The sequence below is a fragment of the Cuculus canorus genome, chromosome 1, assembly GCF_017976375.1.
Source record: "Cuculus canorus isolate bCucCan1 chromosome 1, bCucCan1.pri, whole genome shotgun sequence".
NCBI lineage: Eukaryota > Metazoa > Chordata > Aves > Cuculiformes > Cuculidae > Cuculus > Cuculus canorus.
The window spans coordinates 124,041,143-124,062,040 of NC_071401.1; the positions used below are offsets into that span (position 1 = coordinate 124,041,143).

The 20,898-nt window shown below is 45.8% G+C and overlaps 2 protein-coding genes across 6 annotated transcripts in view; one reads left to right on the forward strand and one right to left on the reverse strand.

Moving 5' to 3' along the window:
* The window catches only part of ATP6V1A (ATPase H+ transporting V1 subunit A), a 33,558-nt gene extending 20,092 nt beyond the window's left edge, over nucleotides 1-13,466 (forward strand). For 3 of the 4 annotated variants that reach the window (XM_054060950.1, XM_054060969.1, XM_009557011.2), the window contains exons 8-15: nucleotides 1,093-1,201; nucleotides 2,006-2,128; nucleotides 2,217-2,331; nucleotides 3,464-3,527; nucleotides 4,283-4,486; nucleotides 7,372-7,466; nucleotides 8,674-8,845; nucleotides 11,297-13,465. In XM_054060950.1, coding sequence (XP_053916925.1) covers nucleotides 1,093-1,201; nucleotides 2,006-2,128; nucleotides 2,217-2,331; nucleotides 3,464-3,527; nucleotides 4,283-4,486; nucleotides 7,372-7,466; nucleotides 8,674-8,845; nucleotides 11,297-11,389 — 975 coding nt within the window. In that variant the 3' untranslated portion in view covers nucleotides 11,390-13,465. Of the gene's footprint in view, nucleotides 1-1,092; nucleotides 1,202-2,005; nucleotides 2,129-2,216; nucleotides 2,332-3,463; nucleotides 3,528-4,282; nucleotides 4,487-7,371; nucleotides 7,467-8,673; nucleotides 8,846-11,296 lie in introns of all 4 variants that reach the window. The other variant, XM_054060980.1, reaches the window with a different exon arrangement.
* A 207-nt stretch (nucleotides 13,467-13,673) lies between these two features.
* DUSP12 (dual specificity phosphatase 12) lies at nucleotides 13,674-20,501 on the reverse strand. 2 transcript variants are annotated; one of them, XM_054060996.1, is made up of 6 exons: nucleotides 20,169-20,499; nucleotides 18,168-18,281; nucleotides 17,122-17,240; nucleotides 15,968-16,064; nucleotides 15,053-15,239; nucleotides 13,674-14,440 (listed from the first exon to the last, which is right to left on the reverse strand). In XM_054060996.1, the coding sequence occupies exons 1-6, from the start codon at nucleotides 20,450-20,452 to the stop codon at nucleotides 14,279-14,281; spliced, it is 963 nt and encodes a 320-aa protein (XP_053916971.1). In that variant the 5' UTR covers nucleotides 20,453-20,499; the 3' UTR covers nucleotides 13,674-14,278. The 2 variants fall into 2 exon arrangements, with proteins under 2 accessions (XP_053916971.1, XP_053916982.1); XM_054061007.1 differs by lacking the exon at nucleotides 18,168-18,281 and having other exon boundaries at nucleotides 20,169-20,501.
* Between the last annotated feature and the right edge of the window lie 397 nt (nucleotides 20,502-20,898).

Below are 20,898 nucleotides of genomic sequence, written 5' to 3' on the forward strand. Positions count from 1 at the left end.
AGTAGCAGAAATCCCTCTTGGCTCATTCAGGAATGATCTCAGTGCCCTTCAGTAAACATCGGGACTGGGTTTTGGGTGTACCCTTTAACTTGTTTAAAATAAAGCCAAAATGAATGCTAGAGTGTAATTTGGTCCAGTTACAAGCACTTTACCTTTGACTGGTAATGTCTCTAACTTTTGACTTTAACCATGTGTAGCAAATGCAGCGTCTGTATTTACAGGGTGGTGATACAAACAGTTAGCGGATATTATTTTGACATGTTAGACTTGGGAATGCCTTCTGAAGGAAGTAGAAAATGCCTGGTTTAAAAGATTAAAAAAGAAAAGGCAGCAGCACGTTTACTAGTTTTTCTACCTGATGTTATATGTTAGTGAATTAGGTACGGCAGAGTCTTCTGTAAAATATGGGAAAGAAACCAGATAGTCTGAACTGTTAGAATGAAACTCCCCTAACAGGAATAAAGGATAAAAGGTTCTAGTGTGTTGACTGAATACAAGATGAGAAAGTCAAGCTGAGGTGGCCATGAGGAAGGTATATCCCAGGATATTCAGAAGTGGAATTCTACACAATTGTCAGGACATGCATTGTGTTTTTCAGATGCTTGTGAGGCTTCACCTGTGTTATTTATGTGATTTTATGTCCAGTTGCCAAAAGAGTCACTCCGATCAGTGTAGGTAGGGAAAAAAAGCTCTCTTATTCCTAACAGACATGAATTCCTAACAGACATGACAGAGGAGGCTAAGATTTTTGGCTCTTCTAGCCTAGTAAGCTGAGAGAGGATAATGTACTTCCTTATGCAGTGGGTATATCGTTAGTTATTTGAATGAGATGAATAAGGACTTGCCAGTTGCAGAAGATGAGATAAGGCTGAGGCTTATACATTAAAGAGTTAAGTTATGTGCAGTCTGGAAGGCAAAGCAGCATAGTGTCCTGAAATCTTCAATCTAGTTTCTGCTTTTAGTAGAGTAGTTTTGAGAGGAATGTCCTGATACAAGGCGAGTAAGATAGTAAAAAAAACCCCAAACACCAAAAAGTAAACAAAAAGATTTGCTACTGTTACCTTTTTTAATTTTTCCTTTCTTGCATGTTAGTTAACAATGGAAGTTGATGGCAAGGTAGAAAGCATCATGAAGAGAACAGCTCTGGTAGCAAATACCTCCAACATGCCTGTGGCTGCCAGAGAAGCCTCTATCTATACAGGTAAGGTTTACAGGAGGCTGGAAAAGGCTGCATGTGTAGAGGACACTATCATGCTCTAGTATTTTCAGTTCCTGAGATGGTCAGTACCAAGAAACATGCTTGTTTTCAGAAGTCAGCCCTTTCAGGCCTTGCCTGCACAAAGTCCTAGTAATGTAATTTGATTTGACTTGCTTGTATTTAACTATCGTTTCCAAATATTGAGTTGATTTTGCTCATAAAGTGGACTTACAGCATCAACTCTCATGTAGATTTTCTCCGTGTGTTAACTAACGTAAGCTTTTGTTTCTAAATAACTTTTTGCTGATGAATACACCTGCTTAATGGGCAGAAATAGTACTGAATTGTCAGGCTAATCTTCTTTCATCTGCAGCCTCTTAGTTTTTTTAAGTTCTTTTTTATGAAAAGTCGTCAGATGACTTGGATAAAACATGACTTTTTTTCATGGCAGCATTGTGGTAGTTTGAAAGGGAAGGAGACATTTTACAGCAAGAAGAGTCTTTGTTCATGGCTTCAGCGAGACAAAGAGTAACATCAAATGACATTGCTTTGTATCCTCAAAATAATACATAGGAATGCAAGATTAGCAGGAGAGGCTCATAAGCAAAAATGAGGAGAGTGAGAAGAAATGAACGAAGAAAAGACAGCAAGGACATGATCTGGTGGGAAGAAAAAAGAATTTTCAGTGTCTATTGCCATCAAATTGTAAACTTTAATAATGTAGCTTACTTGCATCTTAGTGACAACAGACTAGCACAGTATTCCTTTCTGAACTGTATCTGCAGCACGCTGTTGTCTTTGTTCTAGGGATCACCCTGTCAGAGTATTTCCGGGACATGGGCTATCATGTCAGTATGATGGCAGACTCTACTTCCCGATGGGCTGAGGCCCTCAGAGAAATTTCAGGGCGACTGGCTGAAATGCCAGCTGGTGAGTAGTCTTTTCTCAGTCTAGTCTTGTATATGCATCCCTTAAACTCTGAGCCTTTGACTCAGTTGCTCTGTGTTGGTATTTGCAGACAGTGGTTATCCAGCCTACCTTGGTGCCCGTCTAGCCTCTTTCTATGAGCGAGCTGGCAGAGTGAAGTGTCTGGGAAATCCTGAAAGGGAAGGCAGCGTCAGCATTGTTGGAGCGTGAGTGTTGCATTTCTTTGCTTTGTGTTGGCTGCAGTTTTTCCTCTGTGGATTTGCATGTAGAAGTACCTATTTTCAGACAAAGAGAAGGTACCATTGTGCGGTGTAGCTGCAGAACAAAAATATATATGAACGAGTAGGTAGATATTTAGTCTCTGTTCGTCCTCAACTACCATTAAATTGTTCGTGGGGGCAGAAAGAATGAATGTGGACAAGTAGTTCTGTGAGGTGTGGAGTAGCAGTCACTTGCAGCAATTTGAGTAAACGGCTCAGGGAAGAATGTCTTGGAGCTGTCACTGAAAAGTATGTCAAACAATGTTCAGAGCAGGAAAGAAGAGGCAGCTGAAACAGCAGTGACTGCACTTGGGGGAGTGTAGTGAATCACAATTCTCTTGCTTAAATAGGGTAGAATTACATGGAGCAGCATATCTCAAGGTGTGGTGTCTGAATAGCGTGTAGTCCCCAGACAATCTACTAGGGTATATCAATTTGTATATCGTGCTGTGGGCAAAGTGAATTTCTCCCGTGCACATTTTCAGGATGACCTCTAATATCTGCAAGAACACCTAGAGTCTGTTCTTTGCTTTGCTTCGTTCTGCTGTCCACAGTGTACGTACAGAGACACATTGTGATTTTGAGATTAGAAGATACATATGTATTTTTTAATCTCTGGAAAGACATAAATTAGAGTGTCAAGCCCACATGAAGTTGAAGTAGTTATTGTGTAAGTGAATATCTGAAATAATTTCAAATTGAGATATGGTTTTCTCTAAAATAATCACTGCACTGAGTGTCATAGTGTCCTATGAGCATGCTTGCTGAATCTGTTCCAATTGAGATAGGTTTGATAATCTGAGCTGGGAGCTACTGCTGGAGCTAAAGTCACTGAAATCACACCTTGGTACTGTCAATCAGCCACTGATGTAACTGTGTTTCATGGTATGCTTGATATGGCATCTGTGTTGGGTACACCTCAAGCACTTTCTGAAGTGGAAGCTTGCAGTCTGTTACTGGAAACGGTGTTGACTTTTCTGGTTTCTGTGATCACTGAGCCGTGTAGTAATACATTCAATACTTCAGTTTAAACTGTGAAAGCAACACTGATAACTTTTCCTTATCTTTTCCTGCTCAGTGTCTCTCCGCCAGGTGGTGACTTCTCTGATCCTGTCACATCTGCTACGCTGGGCATTGTTCAGGTACATCCCATGACACTGCAGCTCTTCTGTCCACTTTGTTAGACTCAAAATGATTGTGCTTGGGTGCTGCTGGGGCGTGAGAGCTTTGATTTGACACAGGCAGCTTTGTAGAGTGCTTTGGAAAATGTTCTAAAGTGTAAAAGGCGATCTTGCGAGATGGTCTCTGAACTGACGTGTTTGAGGCCCCTGTGGAAGAGGGGGCGAAGGTCGCAATTCCTTCCGATGCTGACTGGTCAGGAATATCTGTGTGCTTCCTGATTGCTACCCGTTGAGTTGCACTTCAAATGTGGCTGCGCTTAGCTGAGGGTGGAAAGTCACCGTTCTTAACAGGTGCATTGAGAACACAGATAAAGTCCTCAGAGCACCTGACTGGGAGAAGAATATCTTGCAACTGATTGCAGCCCTGGTTTAGGAAAAGGAGTTAATTTAAAAGATCTCTGCTTAGACTCCACTATTGGTATTTTCTTTTTAATGGCTGACTTCTCCCTCACGAGGTGTGTCAAGCTGAATAAGTCTGAACTCAGCTTAAAAGATGCATCACTTTCTGTGAAGTGTATTTGAAAGTCATTGCCATAGTTAAATGAACATAAGAAAGGCTAGTTTTTGTCTCTCAGGCTTTCATTTGTGATAGTCTTGCTATGTTGTGTTTCTTCAAACTTGCTTTCTGTGTTGGGTTTGTTTTTTTTTTATTGCCTTCAATTATTTGAGTTCGTTTTTCCTCTGGAACACTGGTCAATCTTTCTGGCTTCTGGCAGGTTTTCTGGGGTCTGGATAAGAAGCTGGCACAACGCAAGCATTTCCCCTCTGTCAACTGGCTGATCAGTTACAGCAAATACACTCGTGCCCTGGATGAGTATTATGACAAACATTTTACAGAGTTTGTCCCTCTCAGGACAAAGGCCAAAGAGATCCTACAGGAGGAAGAAGACCTTGCAGAGATTGTGCAGCTTGTGGGGAAGGTGAGTAACTGTCTGTGAGGAAATGCGGTGTCAATGAGCCGTCCTCCACTTCCTTACTGCCAGTGTGGCCTTTGGACCGTGTCTTAGACCAGACTTAGAATCACAGAATCGTTTGATTGGAAGAGACCTTTGAGATAGTTCAATCCAACTGTACCTGTCCCCTACTGAACCAGATCCCTGAGCACCTCCTCTGCCCATCTTTTAAACACCTCCAGGGATGGGGACTCAACCACCTTCCTGGGCAGCCTCTGTCAATGCCCGAGAAACCTTTCAGTGAATAAATTTTTCTTAATGTTCAATCTGAATCTGCCCTGGCTCAATTGAAGCCATTTCCTCTTGTCGTATCGCTTCCCACTGGAAGGAGAGACCAGCACCCACCCCACTACAACCTCCTTTCAGGCAGTTGTAGAGGGTAATAAGGTCTCCCCTCAGCCTCTTCTTTTGCACGCTAAACAACCCCAGCCCCTTAGCCACTCCTCATTAGACTTGTGCTCCGGCCCCTTCACCAGCTTCATTGCCCTTTTCTGCAAATGCTCCAGGACCTTAGTGTCTTTCTTGTAGTGAGGGGCCCAGAACTGAACACAGGATTCGAGAGTGGCCTCACCAGTGCCGAGTACAGGAGAAGGATTACTTCCCTGGTCCTGCTGGCCACACTGTTTCTGATACAGGTGTGAGGATGCTATTAGCCTTCTTGGACACCTGGACACACTGCTGGCTCGTGTCAGATTCTCTTGCTTCTAACTCTGCTTTCTTGCATGTTGTTTGACTTCTAATGACACATAGTTCTTTAGATTTGATAAATCTTGGCTTGATGTTACTTTTCGCACATAAAGTAGGTTGCAGCGCATCTAATGCTGAAGTTGAACTTCACTTGCTTCATTGTTCTAGTCCTGTTGAAGTGCCCTTTTTTTGCACCCTACAATAGTACTCCATTGAGAATGATCTTTGTTAGAGAAGTAATGCTAACTGATCTTTGCTGTTGAAGTCATCTGAAGGGTTACGTTTTATTAGAAACCCTGTTGCCAGCTGCAGAACAGAGGCATTGGCATTTACAAGCTGGCCTGTAGGAACAGAAGTGATGTCTGCTTTTGCTAAAAAATGATTACCTGGCTTCTCTGTGGAAACCTGTCGTGACATATGGCTCCGTTTTACAGGCATTCTTTAATTTCCTTCACTCAATTCATTGTTTTGAAGAGAAAGCGGAACTTGGACAGGAAAATTTCCCTTGAGAGCTCTGAAAAGGGGACCCAGTCAAAACGCTGTGTTTCATCTTAGCACTGTGAATATGATAATTTCAGAATCATAGAATGGTTTGGGCTGGAAGGGACCTTAAAGATCATCCCGTTCCACCCCCTGCCATGGTCAGGGACAGCTCCCACTGGATCAAGTTGCTGGATGATCATCCAGCCTGGCCTTGAACACCTCCGGGGTGAGGCAGCCAGGACTTCTCTGGGGAACCAGTGCGAGGGCCTCACCACCCTCACAGGAAAACATTTCTTCCTAATATGTGATCTCAATCTCCCCTCTTTCAGCTTAAAACCTTCACCCTTCATCCTATCTCTGCACTCCTTGATACTGAGCCCCTCCCCAGCTTTCCTGGAGCCCCTTTCAGTACTGGAAGGCCTCTCTAAGGTCTCCCTGAGCCTTCTCTTCTCCAGCCTGAGCAACCCCAGCTCTCTCAGCCTGTCCTAGTATGGGACAGGTAGTTGACAGGTGCCTAGCACATCCTCAACAGTAACTTAATCTTATGCCATTCAGAAGAGCTGGCTGATGAACACAGCAGTGGTTGTGTGTGGTGACTCACATTACTACAGTTGTCTGGGGAGAGTTTGGTCCCGGTGCACCTCATATTCACTGCTCTTCTAGCCCAGCTGAGATGGGGCCTTTCACCAGATCTTGCCTAGCAGAGCTCTTTCTCTAGATGTGTCTTCAAAGAAAAGGAAATGTGGTCTTAGGGTCCTCTGTAGTTTTCTGTTTACAAAAACATGTTCTAAAAGACTAGTTTACAGAGCAGGGTAGAATCAATCCATTGGCGTGGAAGGGATTTTGATAAACCAGTGTTTGTAATTAGGCATTATTCTCATGATAGAAGTACTGGACCTGGTGATCTTGTTCTCAAAGATGTTGTCTTTAACAGTTTCTTTTAGTCTGGGCTTGGCTAACAACTGCAACAAACCTCTAGAAAAGGAAGTTGTGAAAAAAGGGTCAGACACTTTAATTTTCTTTTTAGCTCTGAATCCTCGAGGAAAAAGGTCCAGACTTCCTGTCTGGAAAGCAAGCAGGGGTACTTAAAACTCGCTCTGCCCTCTTTAGCAAAAGGACAATGAAGGCAGAGAAGAATGACCTGTGGTGCCAACAGCAGCAGCAGGGCTGTGACTGTCCTGCAGACTATGACAGGCATTGTCATCAATTCCTTTACTTTTCTTGAATGCCAGACAGGGAGAGTGCATCGATAGCTGTGGAAGCTGCTGTCATATCCTTAAGAATGCTTTTTGCTATAGATCTAGTTTTCTTCCCATGGACATAAGAATCAAGGAGGGTAAAAATTAATTTACGTCTTTGAGTAGGAAGGTGATGTTTCAGTGTACCTCATAGCAGAGCCACATGCGTCTTCCATGTCTGGTGGCTTTTCCATTACCTGAAGGAAACTCGCTTTCCATTGTTTATCATGAGATAGGTTTAGAGTAGATTTATTGACTGTTTGGCCCATCTTAATTTGGTTGCCAGTTAAATTGGCTGTACCCAAAAGACAGAATTCTGCTGAATGCTGTCACCTTAAGAGAGTGGGAAGAAAACAGCTGCTGAAAGTTAATGGATCTTGGCCAGGATGTACTGTGTCCCCGTAGACCTGAGTGTTAAAATAACAGCATACCTTATTTTTCTAGGCTTCCTTGGCAGAAACAGATAAAATCACCTTGGAGGTTGCCAAGCTGATAAAAGATGACTTCTTGCAACAGAATGGTTATACGCCTTACGACAGGTGAGATCTGACTGGCCTCTGCTTTCTGGGTCTTGTGTAGTCTGGACTTAGACAGCTGTTTTAGTTGGAAACCGATCAGTGCTGAAATTAATTGTACTTACCACAAACAAATGGAAGAACTATGCTTTGGTAGGCCACCAAACACTGGATTCACCTTGTCTTACCCAAGGCATGAAGACATTTTCCAAACGCAGGCACACACCCTTTGAGTTTATCAGGCCCTCATCTATTGTTCAGTCAGCCAGTGTTTCTGCAATAGCATATCCTCTTATCCTCTTTAGGAGGAGACTGCTGTTTTCACAGTCGATACCCAAAGTATCTCTGTTTATTCTAGCAATGCCTTGGGGACTGCAAGAACTTGTTTTCAGTCACTGTTGCACAATTCTTGAATATGTTTGATACATCAAAAAAACTTACTGTATCTTTACCCTAGTGCAATGCTTGTAATCCCTGTCAGCTTTGCTTCTTTTCATGCTATCCTTGTGTTTTAACAGCCTGACAAGAGGCCTTTTGTACTTCATGTCACTCCGCAGCCCAGGTAGATCAGGAGGTCTTGAAATATTTGTCACTCAAAATGTAGGTGTGCATCGTTATGTAATGGTGTGTGCCTCTTCTTAGGTTCCTACGGCAGGTATGCTTGTATGACATAAGGAAGCACAGGAAGTGGCATGATGTAGCATATAAATGATGATGCGGTACTTTCCATGGCAGTCATCAGCCCATTAAAAATGGAGCTTTTTGCCTGTGGAGTGCTCTTGTCATAGAAACAGTCCCTTTCCTGTGAGCAAAGAAAACTGCAGACTTGTCAGGTCATCCCAGGCTGCTTGGAGGAAGCGTGCTCCCATAATGGACAAAACAGGAAGGACAACTTCCGTTTGCTGCTTGGGTGTTTTCCCTTTCTTGTTAGCATTGGCATGGATTGAAATGTGAGACTTGTCCAGCGATGATTCCTGTTCTCTCCTGTTTTGCCTAGTGTTTGGATGCTGCTTCAGAAACCTCACTTTGGAATGGTTGTCTTAGCACTATTGAAAAGCGTGGGACCTGGCAGAGGCCAGAGTCTCTCTCCTGTGATGGGATGTATCAAAAATACCTGGAGCAAAGCCGGTGCTCTCTTTCACCTGAGAATTCCAAGTTGTGAAGGCTGGAGTGAAGGCTTGTCCCGTTAGCTGTTACAAAATGCCTGACAGATCCTCTTCTGTTCCATCAGGTTCTGCCCTTTCTATAAAACCGTGGGAATGCTTTCCAATATGATTGCATTTTATGACATGGCACGCCGTGCTGTAGAAACCACAGCCCAGAGTGACAATAAGATCACGTGGTCCATCATCCGAGAGAACATGAGCGAAATCCTCTACAGACTTACCTCCATGAAATTCAAGGTATGGCCATAAGGAGCTGGGTTGCGCTGCCTTTGTGAGCTTCCAGTGCCTCTGGAAGGCTCTTACACAAAGGTGGCTGTCAGTTGCTTTAGCTAAAGGAGGATGAAGAGAGGCTTTTTGCTGTTGTTGTGAATGTGCTTATGAACTGGTTTCAGGAGCGGGCAGTACGGAAATCTAGTTGGGCAATAGTGGCTGCAGCGCCTTGGCAAGCACACCTTCAATAGTCTCTTATGTTACATGTATTCACGGTGATTGTACAAGTGCCTTTGCTGGTTGCTTTGGGGTTTTTGTGATAAAATTCTGTGAAAAAATCATGACGTGTTCGAAGGAGGCTGTATCAACAGATAGAAGCAGCCTGAAGTTCAAATCCACAAATGTGCTAAGAAGTGAATGATGGAAAAGTTGATTGAGCTGTTTACACAGAAGTTAAAAAGCATTACTAGTCTCCTGCAGTAATTGTGGTGTCTGCTGTGTTTGGCTTCAGGGCCTGAGACAAGTGACTGGGAGGAGTGGAAGGGAGGAGTAACTTCAACATGGGCTAGAGAGCAAAAAAGTGGCTTGGAGCGTCCGGTCCGGGTAACTGCGATAGCTGTCTTGTTAGGGAACAGCTTTCCTAAACCCTGAGTGTGCTGGTGCAGCAGTTACTGGTAGGATGGTAACCTGTGATACTGGCTGATGTTAAAGTAGCGCAGGAATATTCCCTGTGAAGCATGATGTTTATCCTGTTATAACTATAAGAAGCTATAAATTGGATGATGATGCTTGAACAGTTCCAGAGGAGGGCTACAAGGATGATCATAGGGCTGGAGCACCTCCCAAACAAGGGACAGGCTGAGACAGTTGGGCTTGTTTATCCTGGAGAAGAGAAGGCTCAGAGGAGATCTTATAGCGACCTTCCAGTACCTGAAGGGGGCCTACAGGAAAGCTGGGGAGGCGCTATTCATAAAGGCTTGTGGTGACAGGACAAGGGGGAACAGGTATAAACTGGAGAGGGGCAGATTTAGACTGGATATTAGGAAGAATTTCTTTACCATGAGAGTGGTGAGACACTGGCACAGGTTGCCTGGGGAAGTCGTGGCTACACCATCCCTGGAGGTGTTTAAGGCCAGCCTGGATGGGGCCTTGGGCAGCCTGGTCTGGTGAGACAAGTCCCTGCACGTGGCAGGGAGGGTTGGAACTAGACAATCGTTAAGGCAACCCAAACTATTCTATGATTGTATGATTACTGAGTTGTATTGGCTGATATATAAATTGGCATATAATCAATATTGCAGCTCTTTTAAGAACAAGTACTGTAAGGTAAAATTATGTTTAAAATGAGGTATTCTGGCACCACAGGTAATTCTGTTCCTGCCAGGTACTGGTTTGTTTCTGCACCAGATTCCTGATATATCCTGTTACGTTCTTAGAGCTTTGAGAATATATGCTTGGGGCCGTGAGCTTCAAGAGATGGTTGTATAGAGACAGGGGAAGTAATAGGCTGTTTACAATCCCTGACCACCACAAGACATCTGGCATACAGCAGAGCAGAAGGTGGACAGCACAGCGGAAAAAGAGGGAATACATGGCAAGGGGAGCTGGCCCTCTAATACAGTGATAGTTATGAAAGATAATTCTATTTCCCGGGTAACAGTCTAAAAGGCATGAGAATTCGAATATTCTGCATTGTGTGGTCTGTGTGTTTTGGCGAGATAAGGAAGAAGTGCACCCGCACGTGAGAGTTCTCTGTGTTTTTTGAGAGCCGCACTGACCCAGAGGAACATAGTGCTGGGAGAGGAGCGGTGAAGACAGTGAACAGATTTCACAGCCTGGTAATTAATGCTTCTTATGGGAAAGGTCTTGCAGCCCCAGAGCAAAGCTGATCATCACGATTTTTCCTTTTTCCTTCATGAAAAGTATTCTGAGAAAGTGAAGCTGTACAAAGATGTTCTTGACCTCGTTATGTTTTCACAATAAGATTTCACTTGGAACCAAGCGACGTCCAAGTGGTAGCAAAGTAGCTCTTGCTTATATTAGAGATGCACCTCTAAAAGTACAGCAGAGTATTTCTGAGTCACGAAGATCCTTACTGTGTTTGGTTTGGGGATAGAAATGAGCTAGTACTGATCCCTGCAGCTCCTGAACCACAGAGCATTAACTCGAAGCCTTGGCTTTACTGAATCCCCTGCAAACCAGTTGCTTCTCAATGAAGTAAGCACTGCTCTGAAGGAAAAAACAATTCTGTGCAGTATCCATACTGCCTGCTCACCAAACATGGAAGGAGGGAGAGTTTTAAACCTTGTGGCTGCTGGTGAGACAGACATGAGGCAGAGATGGAGCTATAATGCCTGCTCTGGAGTTAGTAAGTGTTAATCCTGAGGTCGAGAATTTACAGCACTGGCAAAGCGGGGGTGTCTTTAAGTACTGAGGCTTTTCCTGACCGATCTGTTCATTTGTCGTGTTGTCTTTCAGGACCCTGTGAAAGATGGTGAAGCAAAAATCAAGGCGGACTATGCTCAGCTGTTTGAGGATATGCAGAATGCATTTCGCAGTCTGGAAGACTAGACTTGACCTGTGACCACTCCAGTTTGTCCTCTCAATTCTTCATCTCAGCTCCTCTGCTTCCCTACCTTAAAAGAATGATGCAACAGTACTTGAGTTGATAAATAGCCCTATGTTTCCCCTGTTCATACTCAGAGTGTCCTTACAAAACATTCCTCTTCGTTTGTGTTTGGCATTGCTTTGTGTGTCTGGAATGGTGAGTGATGTGTGAATGGGCCTGGCTGGGTGAGGAAATGCTGTTGTACACTTCTAGGGTGGGAAAACTTTCACCTCGCCTCTCCTAGCTCTCTTGGTTACCAGTCTTTCCCCTTGGGATGCGACCAGTTGAGCTGTACTGGCAAAGGGGTGTAGATCTTAATGCAGTCACGCGGTACAGTGTGAAGCTGTAAGTTAGTGGTAAGGGCATTTAGATGTGGCACTTTGCTCAGTGACTATCACGATGTAGAACTCCCTAGTCAACAACAGAATTTTTGACCATGTTCTGATGACGTGTTGATACAACCAAGAATTCTTCCCTGCTCTGTCCCTTCTGCATCTGTTGGTATTGAAATGTGGTAGTTCTGGATTTCCCAGGAAGGGACTAACTAGAAGATGAGCATGTACAAGCAGCCATTATATGTTAGTATGCTGGAGAACAGAGCTTGATTTTCCTACGTACTACAGCTAGGTATGTTGGACTCGGCATCAGCTAAAATCAAAGGCATAGGTGCTCAGCTTCCAGCTTCTTGCTTTCACCTTCTTGCCTCACGCACACCCATAGAATTTCATGACACTCGGCTGCTTTAGTTAGTGAAGCTTGTGACTGCTGCTGTTAGTTAGCAGTTACGGTGATGCCATGTCATGTGGACCAGGAATACAGTCCTTCCTCAGTGGTGCTCCGCCTGCCAGTGCAGCTGCCTCCCAGGGCAATGCTCAGGTCATGCTAAAGAAAGGAAAGCGTGTGCTTACCCTCCCTCCTCCACCTGCGCTCACGTGGCCTCTTTGGTGGTGGCGCAGAAGGTCCCCGGTTCTTGTGTAGGAGGAATGTACGATGCTACACCTCTGGGGGCAGGGAATGAATGGGGGAAGGCTGGCAAGCACAAAATGTCTTTGCTCCTGCCTTGTTGATAACAGTACAAGAGAAAACAGTGACTTTGGTCTTCTGCTCTGTGCTCTGCAAACACTCTATCAAACAGCCGAAACTGCTGTTTATTAGCAAAACTATGAGCTGAGGAATGAGCGTAGAGTAGCCTTTCTGTCAAACTCCAGGAGCCCAGCATTCATATCATTGCTGCAGAGAGAGAAATGCTGGCACCTTCTCCAGTTTCTCCCTCTTGTGTCAGGTGGCATCCCACGCCGCTTTGTGGTGCAGTACTGTGCCCAGCTGGGTTCCAGCTGATGGCTGCTGCTTTCTCACAGCCCGGAAGCAGGCAGTGGCGCGGCTGCGTAAGCATTAATTCTGCACTGAAGCATTTCCTCCGGCTGCCTGCTTTGAATGGTAGCCATGCAAAGAGATCTCGCACTACGGACCAAACACTGCCACTTCCATTATGGTATCAACACGCTGTTTGTCAGGGAGAAACTTGAAGGGATCCACTATCTTTGGTTCTCCCCAAAGGAGCTGCTCCACCAGCTGATATTCTGGTAGTGAATGGTTAAGTTTACAGCTCACTAAACTTTCAGTGTATGCTGCTTATTTTACTGATGAGCATGTGTGAATGAGTAGTTGCTATTCAAGCCCTGATGGATTCCTCATCATTTGTACCCTCCACCACTGTACTATGTAGCATTTCATGCTAGAAACCAGATGTTCTTATCTCTTTAAATAGAGGATGTTATAAATCTTACAGAAGATGTCTAAGATAATGCAGTTCTAATATTTATTGTGCTGTACCTGGCCCAAAGGCGTGACCAGTTCAAACAGTTTCATATATATTTTTGTCTTTTTTTGTTTTGTGTCTGTTTTCAGTGTTGAGATTCTGATGTTCACTGTGTCCCACGTGTCTTCCCTCCCCAGCTGTAGGGGGAATGACAAGCTGGGCCGATTCCCCCCTACTTTATCTTGTATATTTCATGACGTACGTTGCTGGAAATTGTGTTATAAAAACAAAAATTATTAAAAAAATGTTGAAGTCGATGAGAATAAAATGGATTTAAGGTAGGCCTTTCTGTCCTCTTCTGTCAAACCAAACCTGCGCCACAGTGGTGCACCTGGTACACTGTGCTTCCTTACAATCTTATTCACTTTCTACTTTAAACTGCTAAGCAGTTCTTAGTTCTCCCATTCCAGTACAACTTGTGTAACCTCCTTGGATACCACATGGAAGGAAGAGTTACGGCGCAGGAACTGTCCTTGGGGCAGAGATTTTAGGACTAGGTGTATGGCATCGCAGGTGTGTGAACCTGCCTCTCCCTGCTCACAGCTGCCTTGCGTGCCAACACCATGCTTGTACCCATACTGTTTTATGGCACTTTGCTGAGCCTTAAAATATTTCCCTGCCGTGTAGCTCATGCTATGGAATCCTCACGGGATCTCGGCTGCATGTTTTGGGAATTTCTGGAGTGGAAGACAAGCAGCACCATTGGCCCCTGCCTGAGACTAACATGTTAGCATTCTTTCTACATACGGAGTTGAGACCCTCTGGAATGTGCAATAGATGAAGTGAGAATATACTAAAAACATTACATTCAGGCATTTCTGTACATATTTGAGCACTAGATAACACGTCTTTGCAGGAAGTATTTGGCTGTTCTATATATATTGGAGATACAGCAAACAGCAATAGAACCAAAAGACATTCAAGTAACACCACCACATTACACCAGGGTGGAAGTCGCAAGCTTACTCCTGGCAACCACAGACGAGTCAGTCCTCTGTGGACATCAAGAAATCCATGGAATGAAGCAGTAAGTTCAGGTTTTTGCAGCTTGGATGTTACCAACGGGAAGCGTCCTCACTTCATCCACTCGACTTTTGTGGATCTGGAAGGCAGGCGTCACCCAGCGGCCGCAGGAACACTGCTCGCCCCGCCAGCTGAAGGAGCCCAGCTTCGATGTGCATTTGGGACACAGAAGCTGCAAGGAAAACAGATGTGACCCACTGTAAGGCACACATGGATGTAGCTCTGATTATGGTACATTGAATGGTGGTAACTGCACTGAGCCAGCTCCCTCCCTCATAACGCTTCTCAGAAGGTAAATTGGCTGAAACACAAAGCTAAACCAGCATGGCTGGTGTGGGCTGTGCCCTGGGCTGTAGCAGGCAGCTGTGCTGGCTGCAGGAAGGATGTGGAAGTGCAGCTGCTCAGACCTGGTGTGCTTCCAGGGCAGTTTTGCTGGTCTCCAGAAAAGGTCAGTCAGCCTGAGCCTACAACAGGCTTTGTAAGGCCCGCAAACTCTTTTTCTCACATAAAAAAGAAATGTCAGAAACTCCCTGTCCCACACACTGGTGAATGTTCTCAGCCCAAAAAGACCACCAGCTGGTTTCCTTAGAAAAGGATATTTAACATTTAAGAATCTGTTTATAAGCTGCAGAATTCAGGCAAGAAAGGCTGGAAGGCCTCGCTCCTTGTGGGGGGGCTTTCACATCAGGGAATGGAAACAGATTGTCCTACATTCACCAAAAAAAACCCAAAAAAACAAAGAAACCCAAACAAAGAAAAAAACTAAGTGGATGCTCCTTGTCACCTGTCCTTCCAGCACTCCAAGCAACGCTGGCTCCATCCACTGCACGGGCTCGGTGAAGTAAGAGGTACACATCTCACGGCCACCTCCACGCAGCTGAGCAGAGCCCGTTATCCTCTTGTGGGCAAAGGCAGCAGGGCCACTTCCTTCCATGTGGGACAAAATGCTGGAGCTACGGAACAGAGCACGCCTGCCCTCCAGAACACAGCAGGGGAAAAGAAGTTAAATAGTTGATATCTTTAACTGGGCAAACCTAGAGCAACAGAAAATGGGGATATGGCACTCTTAACAGTGAGAAAAGAGGACTACAAACCCTGCACGTGTTAAATTTAGTCTAGAAGGTCAGCAGGCACCGACTCTGTTCAAGGCTGCTTCCCAACAAATCTAGGGATCTATGTGGCTCGGGCTCTGCCCCACAGCTGTGCACTCTCTCCTCTACAGATTTACATTTAAACAATTCCTGCCTACTAAAGCTTTGAATCTATGGTCCTATACTTGAAGAAACACATGCTTAGGAAACAGCAGGATAACTCGGTTTCACTTTAATCTATCCATAAAAGGACTGAAATGCACCAAACCTCAAAATCTACAAGAATTTTCTTCTGGAGAAATCGATTGCCAAAACCAAACTGGAAGTTATGGCTTCAGAGCAGGCAACTTCACAGAGCCAAGGGGAATTATACATGACTGTGGAACGTGCCAGGGTGGGCTGCTCAAGTGCTGCACAACTTCAAGGAATAAAAACGTTTGTATTTCATAAGATACTTTTATTTGTCTATAGTGTTGTGTGGCGCACATGGTATAGAAACTTAGACGAGAGCTTGTCCCTGTCCTGGCAATAATGACGTGCCCACTGATTTACAAGCGCTATTCCATTTCAAAATGACATTTTATGGAGAAATACAAAAGGTTTGGTACCTGCATTTCCTGCACCTGTAGAGAACCTCTGTGTCTGGAGTTTGACACGTACTGGTTGGATCAGCAGCAAAGACTTCTCGGGGCAAGTCTTGAAGTTCTGCAGAGGGGTCAGGACTAAGCTGTGAGTCAGGCCAACGCAGCCACACTGCATTTCTGCAGGACGAGGCAGCGCTGTGCCTCTGCCCCAGTCACGGCACGCAGAAGCCACCTTCTTTGCATTCATTTGTACACTCACCAATTCCATTAAGTAAGCTAAAATGATAGAGCTTCATCCCACCACACCTGAGATCAGGATTCACTTAATGCGAGGAACTGGCATCTAGACTTTGGCCTTAACAATGGTAAAAAGGTTGCATTTTGCTTTATGTTTATTTGAACAGAACGTAGACACAGGAGATAGAACAGCTCTGCCCATCTTCTAGTGCTGCATATGCATCACCAACATCTTACAAAATTAGCTATTAGAAATAAATGTTCTCCTGTGAGGGTGGTGAAGCCCTGGCACAGGCTCCCCAGAGAAGTCGTGGCTGCCCCATCCCCGGAGGTGTTTAGGCCAGGTTGGACAAGGCTTTGAGCAGCCTGATCCAGTAGGAGGTGTCCCTGCTCATGACAGGAGGGTTGGAACTGGATGAGCTTTAAGATCCCTTCCAACCATTCTAAGTTTCCATGATTATTTTATTATAAAATTACACCTATGCACGCATATCTACTACAGCCAACCTTTTGCAAATTAAAGTATGAAAGCTGACTTCATACCTTGATTTCAGCTTTCAGGTTTGCATTTGTTACTTTTATGTTTTTAACTTCAATGACTTCTCTTTAGAGGATGCTAAGGTTCCCTAGCCAGGCACATAAAAAATCGGGGAGCACCCCAAACTGACCTTGACCATTTCTGCATTTTACTAAAGAGAACAGTTCCTTACGGGTATTATTTTGCAAGCATCTTTTCCCCCACCCACTGATGAACCGGAACTCCCTAGAGCCAGCACGTTGTGAAAGTTTGCCCAGCCAGCTTGGGGTCCAGCCACTTTGAGGGCAACACTCAACGCCAACCAACTCTGAAACAGCATTCCCTGTTCCGCTCTGCTCCCGCCTGGCTCCAGCCTACTTGGGAGTAGGCCCCAAGCTCCACCCCGAGCCCCCCTATCACTCACCGGAGTAGTGCTCGGTCAGCAGCTCCAGCCGGTACCGTTTGTAGAGGGGGCTGCTCATGTCCACGGTGCAGCCCATGGCCTCATACAGCTTCAGCTGCGCCTGGAAGCCAGGGTTCACCCTGCAGGGTGAGAGTGATACAAGAAGTGGTTACTATTACAAAAAGCAGAATGTTTTGATTTAAGTTAATGTTTTAAGTTTTCATCCAAGTAACTGTATTCTTTGAAAATTAGACAAAAAGTCCCTCTGAGAGCATGGAGGGTTTTTACAGCATGGGGTTTTTTTTTCTTTTCACATACTGTTTTTCCAGACATTGTTACACTCTTTGTTCTTTTGGAGATGATAATGCCTCGTGCTCAGCGTGGTCAGTGCTGAACAGGTGTCTCTTCCTCTACAATCCCTTCTGTTTGCAGCCTTTCCCTGGCTCAAACGCAAGGTCAGGCACAAGATTTCTAGGAACATTTATACACCTGCATGTAAGTGGGAAATCTATTCTGTCCCACCTCTTGTCTGGCTGCACACAATGGATGGAGACCACTCCTCATGTTGCCCAGCCCTGATAAAGGGTGTTTGCATATTCTTATGCATTCTCTTACACATATTCTATTATTTTCCAAGGACTAATTTTAATGTTATTATGAACTTCACAAAGGTCAAAACTCTTCTGAATTTGTAGCTACCTCTGCCTGACCTTACGTTTGAGCCAGGGAAAGGCTGCAGAGGGGATTGTAGAGGAAGAGACACCTGTTCAGCACAGACCAGACTGAGCACGAGGCATTATCATCTCCAGAGGATGAGCAGTGTCTGGAGAAACCCTGTCTGAAAGAAAACAGGCCATCAAAGGGACATTCTGTCTGACTTTCAAAGAACACAATTACTGAAACGACACTTAACCCTACTTTAGCTTAAATAAAAAATACTCCAATTTCAGAACAGTAACTACTTCTTTTATCAATTCGCCAGCATTTTCGGTACAGAGAAGGGCACAAGGCACAGAGTGGGAGAGAAAAGGGGGACTGGATGGGGAAATGGGGGGACAGGCACCCACTCTGAATCTGGTTTGGCGGCCCTGACGGCGGCGTATGCCTCCTCCCAGCTCAACCCTTCTGTCTTCATCAGGTAGGCAGTCACCACGGCCACACTGCGGCTCACCCCGGCATGGCTGCAAGGACAGGATTGATACAAGAAGCTGTTACTATTACAAAAATTGGAATATTTTTAATTAAGCTAAAGTAAGGTTAAATTTCATTTAAGTAATTGTGATTTTGGAAGTTGGACAACGTCCCCCCAATAGCACGTTTTCTTCCAAACAGGGTTTTCCCAGACACTGTTCATTCTTTAGAGGCGATAATGTCTTCTGTTCCATGTGATCTGTGCTGAACAGATGTCTCTTCTCTGGGAATCACCTGTTTTGATGCTGTGAAAAAGCCAAACTCAATAATAAATGCCGATTTGTTATTAACTAGGTATTCTTTGCTGTGCAGCACCAGGCACCCAGGGGGGTGCTCCAACTGATGAGTGTGCAATTATTGAGGCTGGTTACATTACTTTTATACTGGTTAAATGCACATATTCAAACAGATTTTGGGAGACATGTTACATATTCATTATTTTCCCTGGAATAGGTATGTGCATTATAATCAGTTCCCGGAATTTATTTACATAAGTTTCCTCCTCTTGGCCCATGTGCTCTGCCCTCTGGGGATCTTTGGATGAAGGCCACAGATCTAACAGTTCAACTTTTCAAATCTCCTTGCTCATTCTCTTAAGACTTCCTAGGCTCCTCTTCAAGGTTGCAGCTGGTCCTAGTCCCTGTTATCTGGCTTAATTAGACACAGTCACATTCTTTCTAACTGCAACCTTGCTAAAAGTCCTTACTTAAGCGCAAATAGAACCATAGAAAGGATTGGGTCAGAAGGGACCTTAGAGATCATCCAGTTCCAACCCCCCTGCCATGGGCAGGGACACGCCCCACTAGACCAGGCTGCCCAAGGCCCCATCCAACCTGGCCTTGAACACCTCCAGGGATGGGGCAGCCACAGCTTCCCTGGGCGGCCTGTTCCGCTGCCCCACCACTCTCATGGTGAAGAAATTCCTCCTTATGTATAGTCTAAATATGCCCCTCTCCAATTAAAAGCCATTCCCCCTCTTCCTATCACTTCTTAGCTTTTGTAAGAAGTCCCTCCCCAGCTTTCCTTCAGGTACTGCCGTATGCAGGCACAGGCTGGCTAAAAGATATTATTTAAACTAGTCCTAAATTTTAGTTCTCAAATCACAAAGACCTAAACATTATACTCAAATATATAGTAGGTTAGCAACTTATAACTAATCATTTCTGCCTGGAGAAGAAAAGGCTCCGAGGAAACCTTAGAGCAACCTTCCAGTAACTGAAGGGAGCTACAAGAGAGCTGGGGAGGGACTTTCTCTACGAAGGCTTGTAGTGATAGGGTTCGGGGCAATGGTTATAAACTGGAGAGGGGCATATTTAGACTATACATAAGGAGGAATTTCTTCACCATGAGAGTGGTGGGGCAGTGGAACAGGCCGCCCAGGGAAGCTGTGGCTGCCCCATCCCTGGAGGTGTTCAAGGCCAGGTTGGATGGGGCCTTGGGCACCCTGATCTAGTGGGAAGTGTCCCTGCCCATGCCAGGGAGTGGAATTGCATGGGCTTTAAGGTCCCTTCCAACTAAAATCATTGATTCAGTTTGCAGCCTTCCCTTGCCTCAAATGTAAGGTCAGGCAGAGCTGGCTCCAAATTTGCAAGAGATTTGGTTGTTGTGAAGTTTAATAATAACATTAAAATGAGTCCTTGGAAAGTGACAGAACATGCGTAAGATTTCTGGTGGAATTTATCCGCGTGCCAGTCAGTGGGAAATCTGTTCTGCCCCAGCTCCTGTCTGGCCGCACACAGATGGAGATCGCTCCTCGTGTTGCCCAGCACTGACCACTCGCTTTCTAAAGCTCCCAAAGGAGCCTTAGGGCGATCTCCTGCCCCGGGGCCGCAGTCCCAGGTCGGTGCTGGAGAAGGTGCGTCCCCCCTCCCGCTCACCATCGCACCAGGACGGCGCCCCCTACCCCGCGGGCGGCGCTGATGAAGGCCGCGCACTCGTCCAGGCGGCTCAGCAGGTCCGCTCGGGGCTCGTCCCGCGCCTGCACGTGTAGACACCGCAGCCCCGGCACAGCCGCCGCCGCCTCCGCCTCCGCGCCCACCGTCAGCACCGCCGACACCCCCACCGCCCGCAGCGCCTCCGCCGACTGGCACGACTCTGCGCCGCCCACCAGCAGGCCCGGCCACACTGACACCGGCGCCGAGCCGCCACCGGGCACCGACATGACGGCGACAGGGACCGCCCCCTGCACGGCGAGGCCTCAGCCGCGCCCAACATGGCGGAGCGGCCTCAGACGCTCCCATCATGGCGGAGCCTCAGCCGCGCCCAACATGGCAGAGCAGCCTGCAACATAGCGGGGCCGCCTCAGCCGCTCCCAACATGGCGGAGCTGCCCGCAACATGGCGGGGCCGCCTCAGCTGATCCCAACATGGCGCAGCCGCGCCCAACATGGCGGGGCCGCCTCAGCCACGCCTAACATGGCGGGGCCGCTCTCATGGGGGCGCCCGGGCTCCACCTGCAGGCTTGCAGGGCTGGCGGCTGCGGAAGTCCGCCTTTGACCTTTGTGAAGTTCATAATAACATTAAAATTAGTCCTTGGAAAATAATGGAATATGTGTAAGAGAATGCATAAGAATATGCAAACCTTGATTGCTCCTTGTGTTGCCCTGCC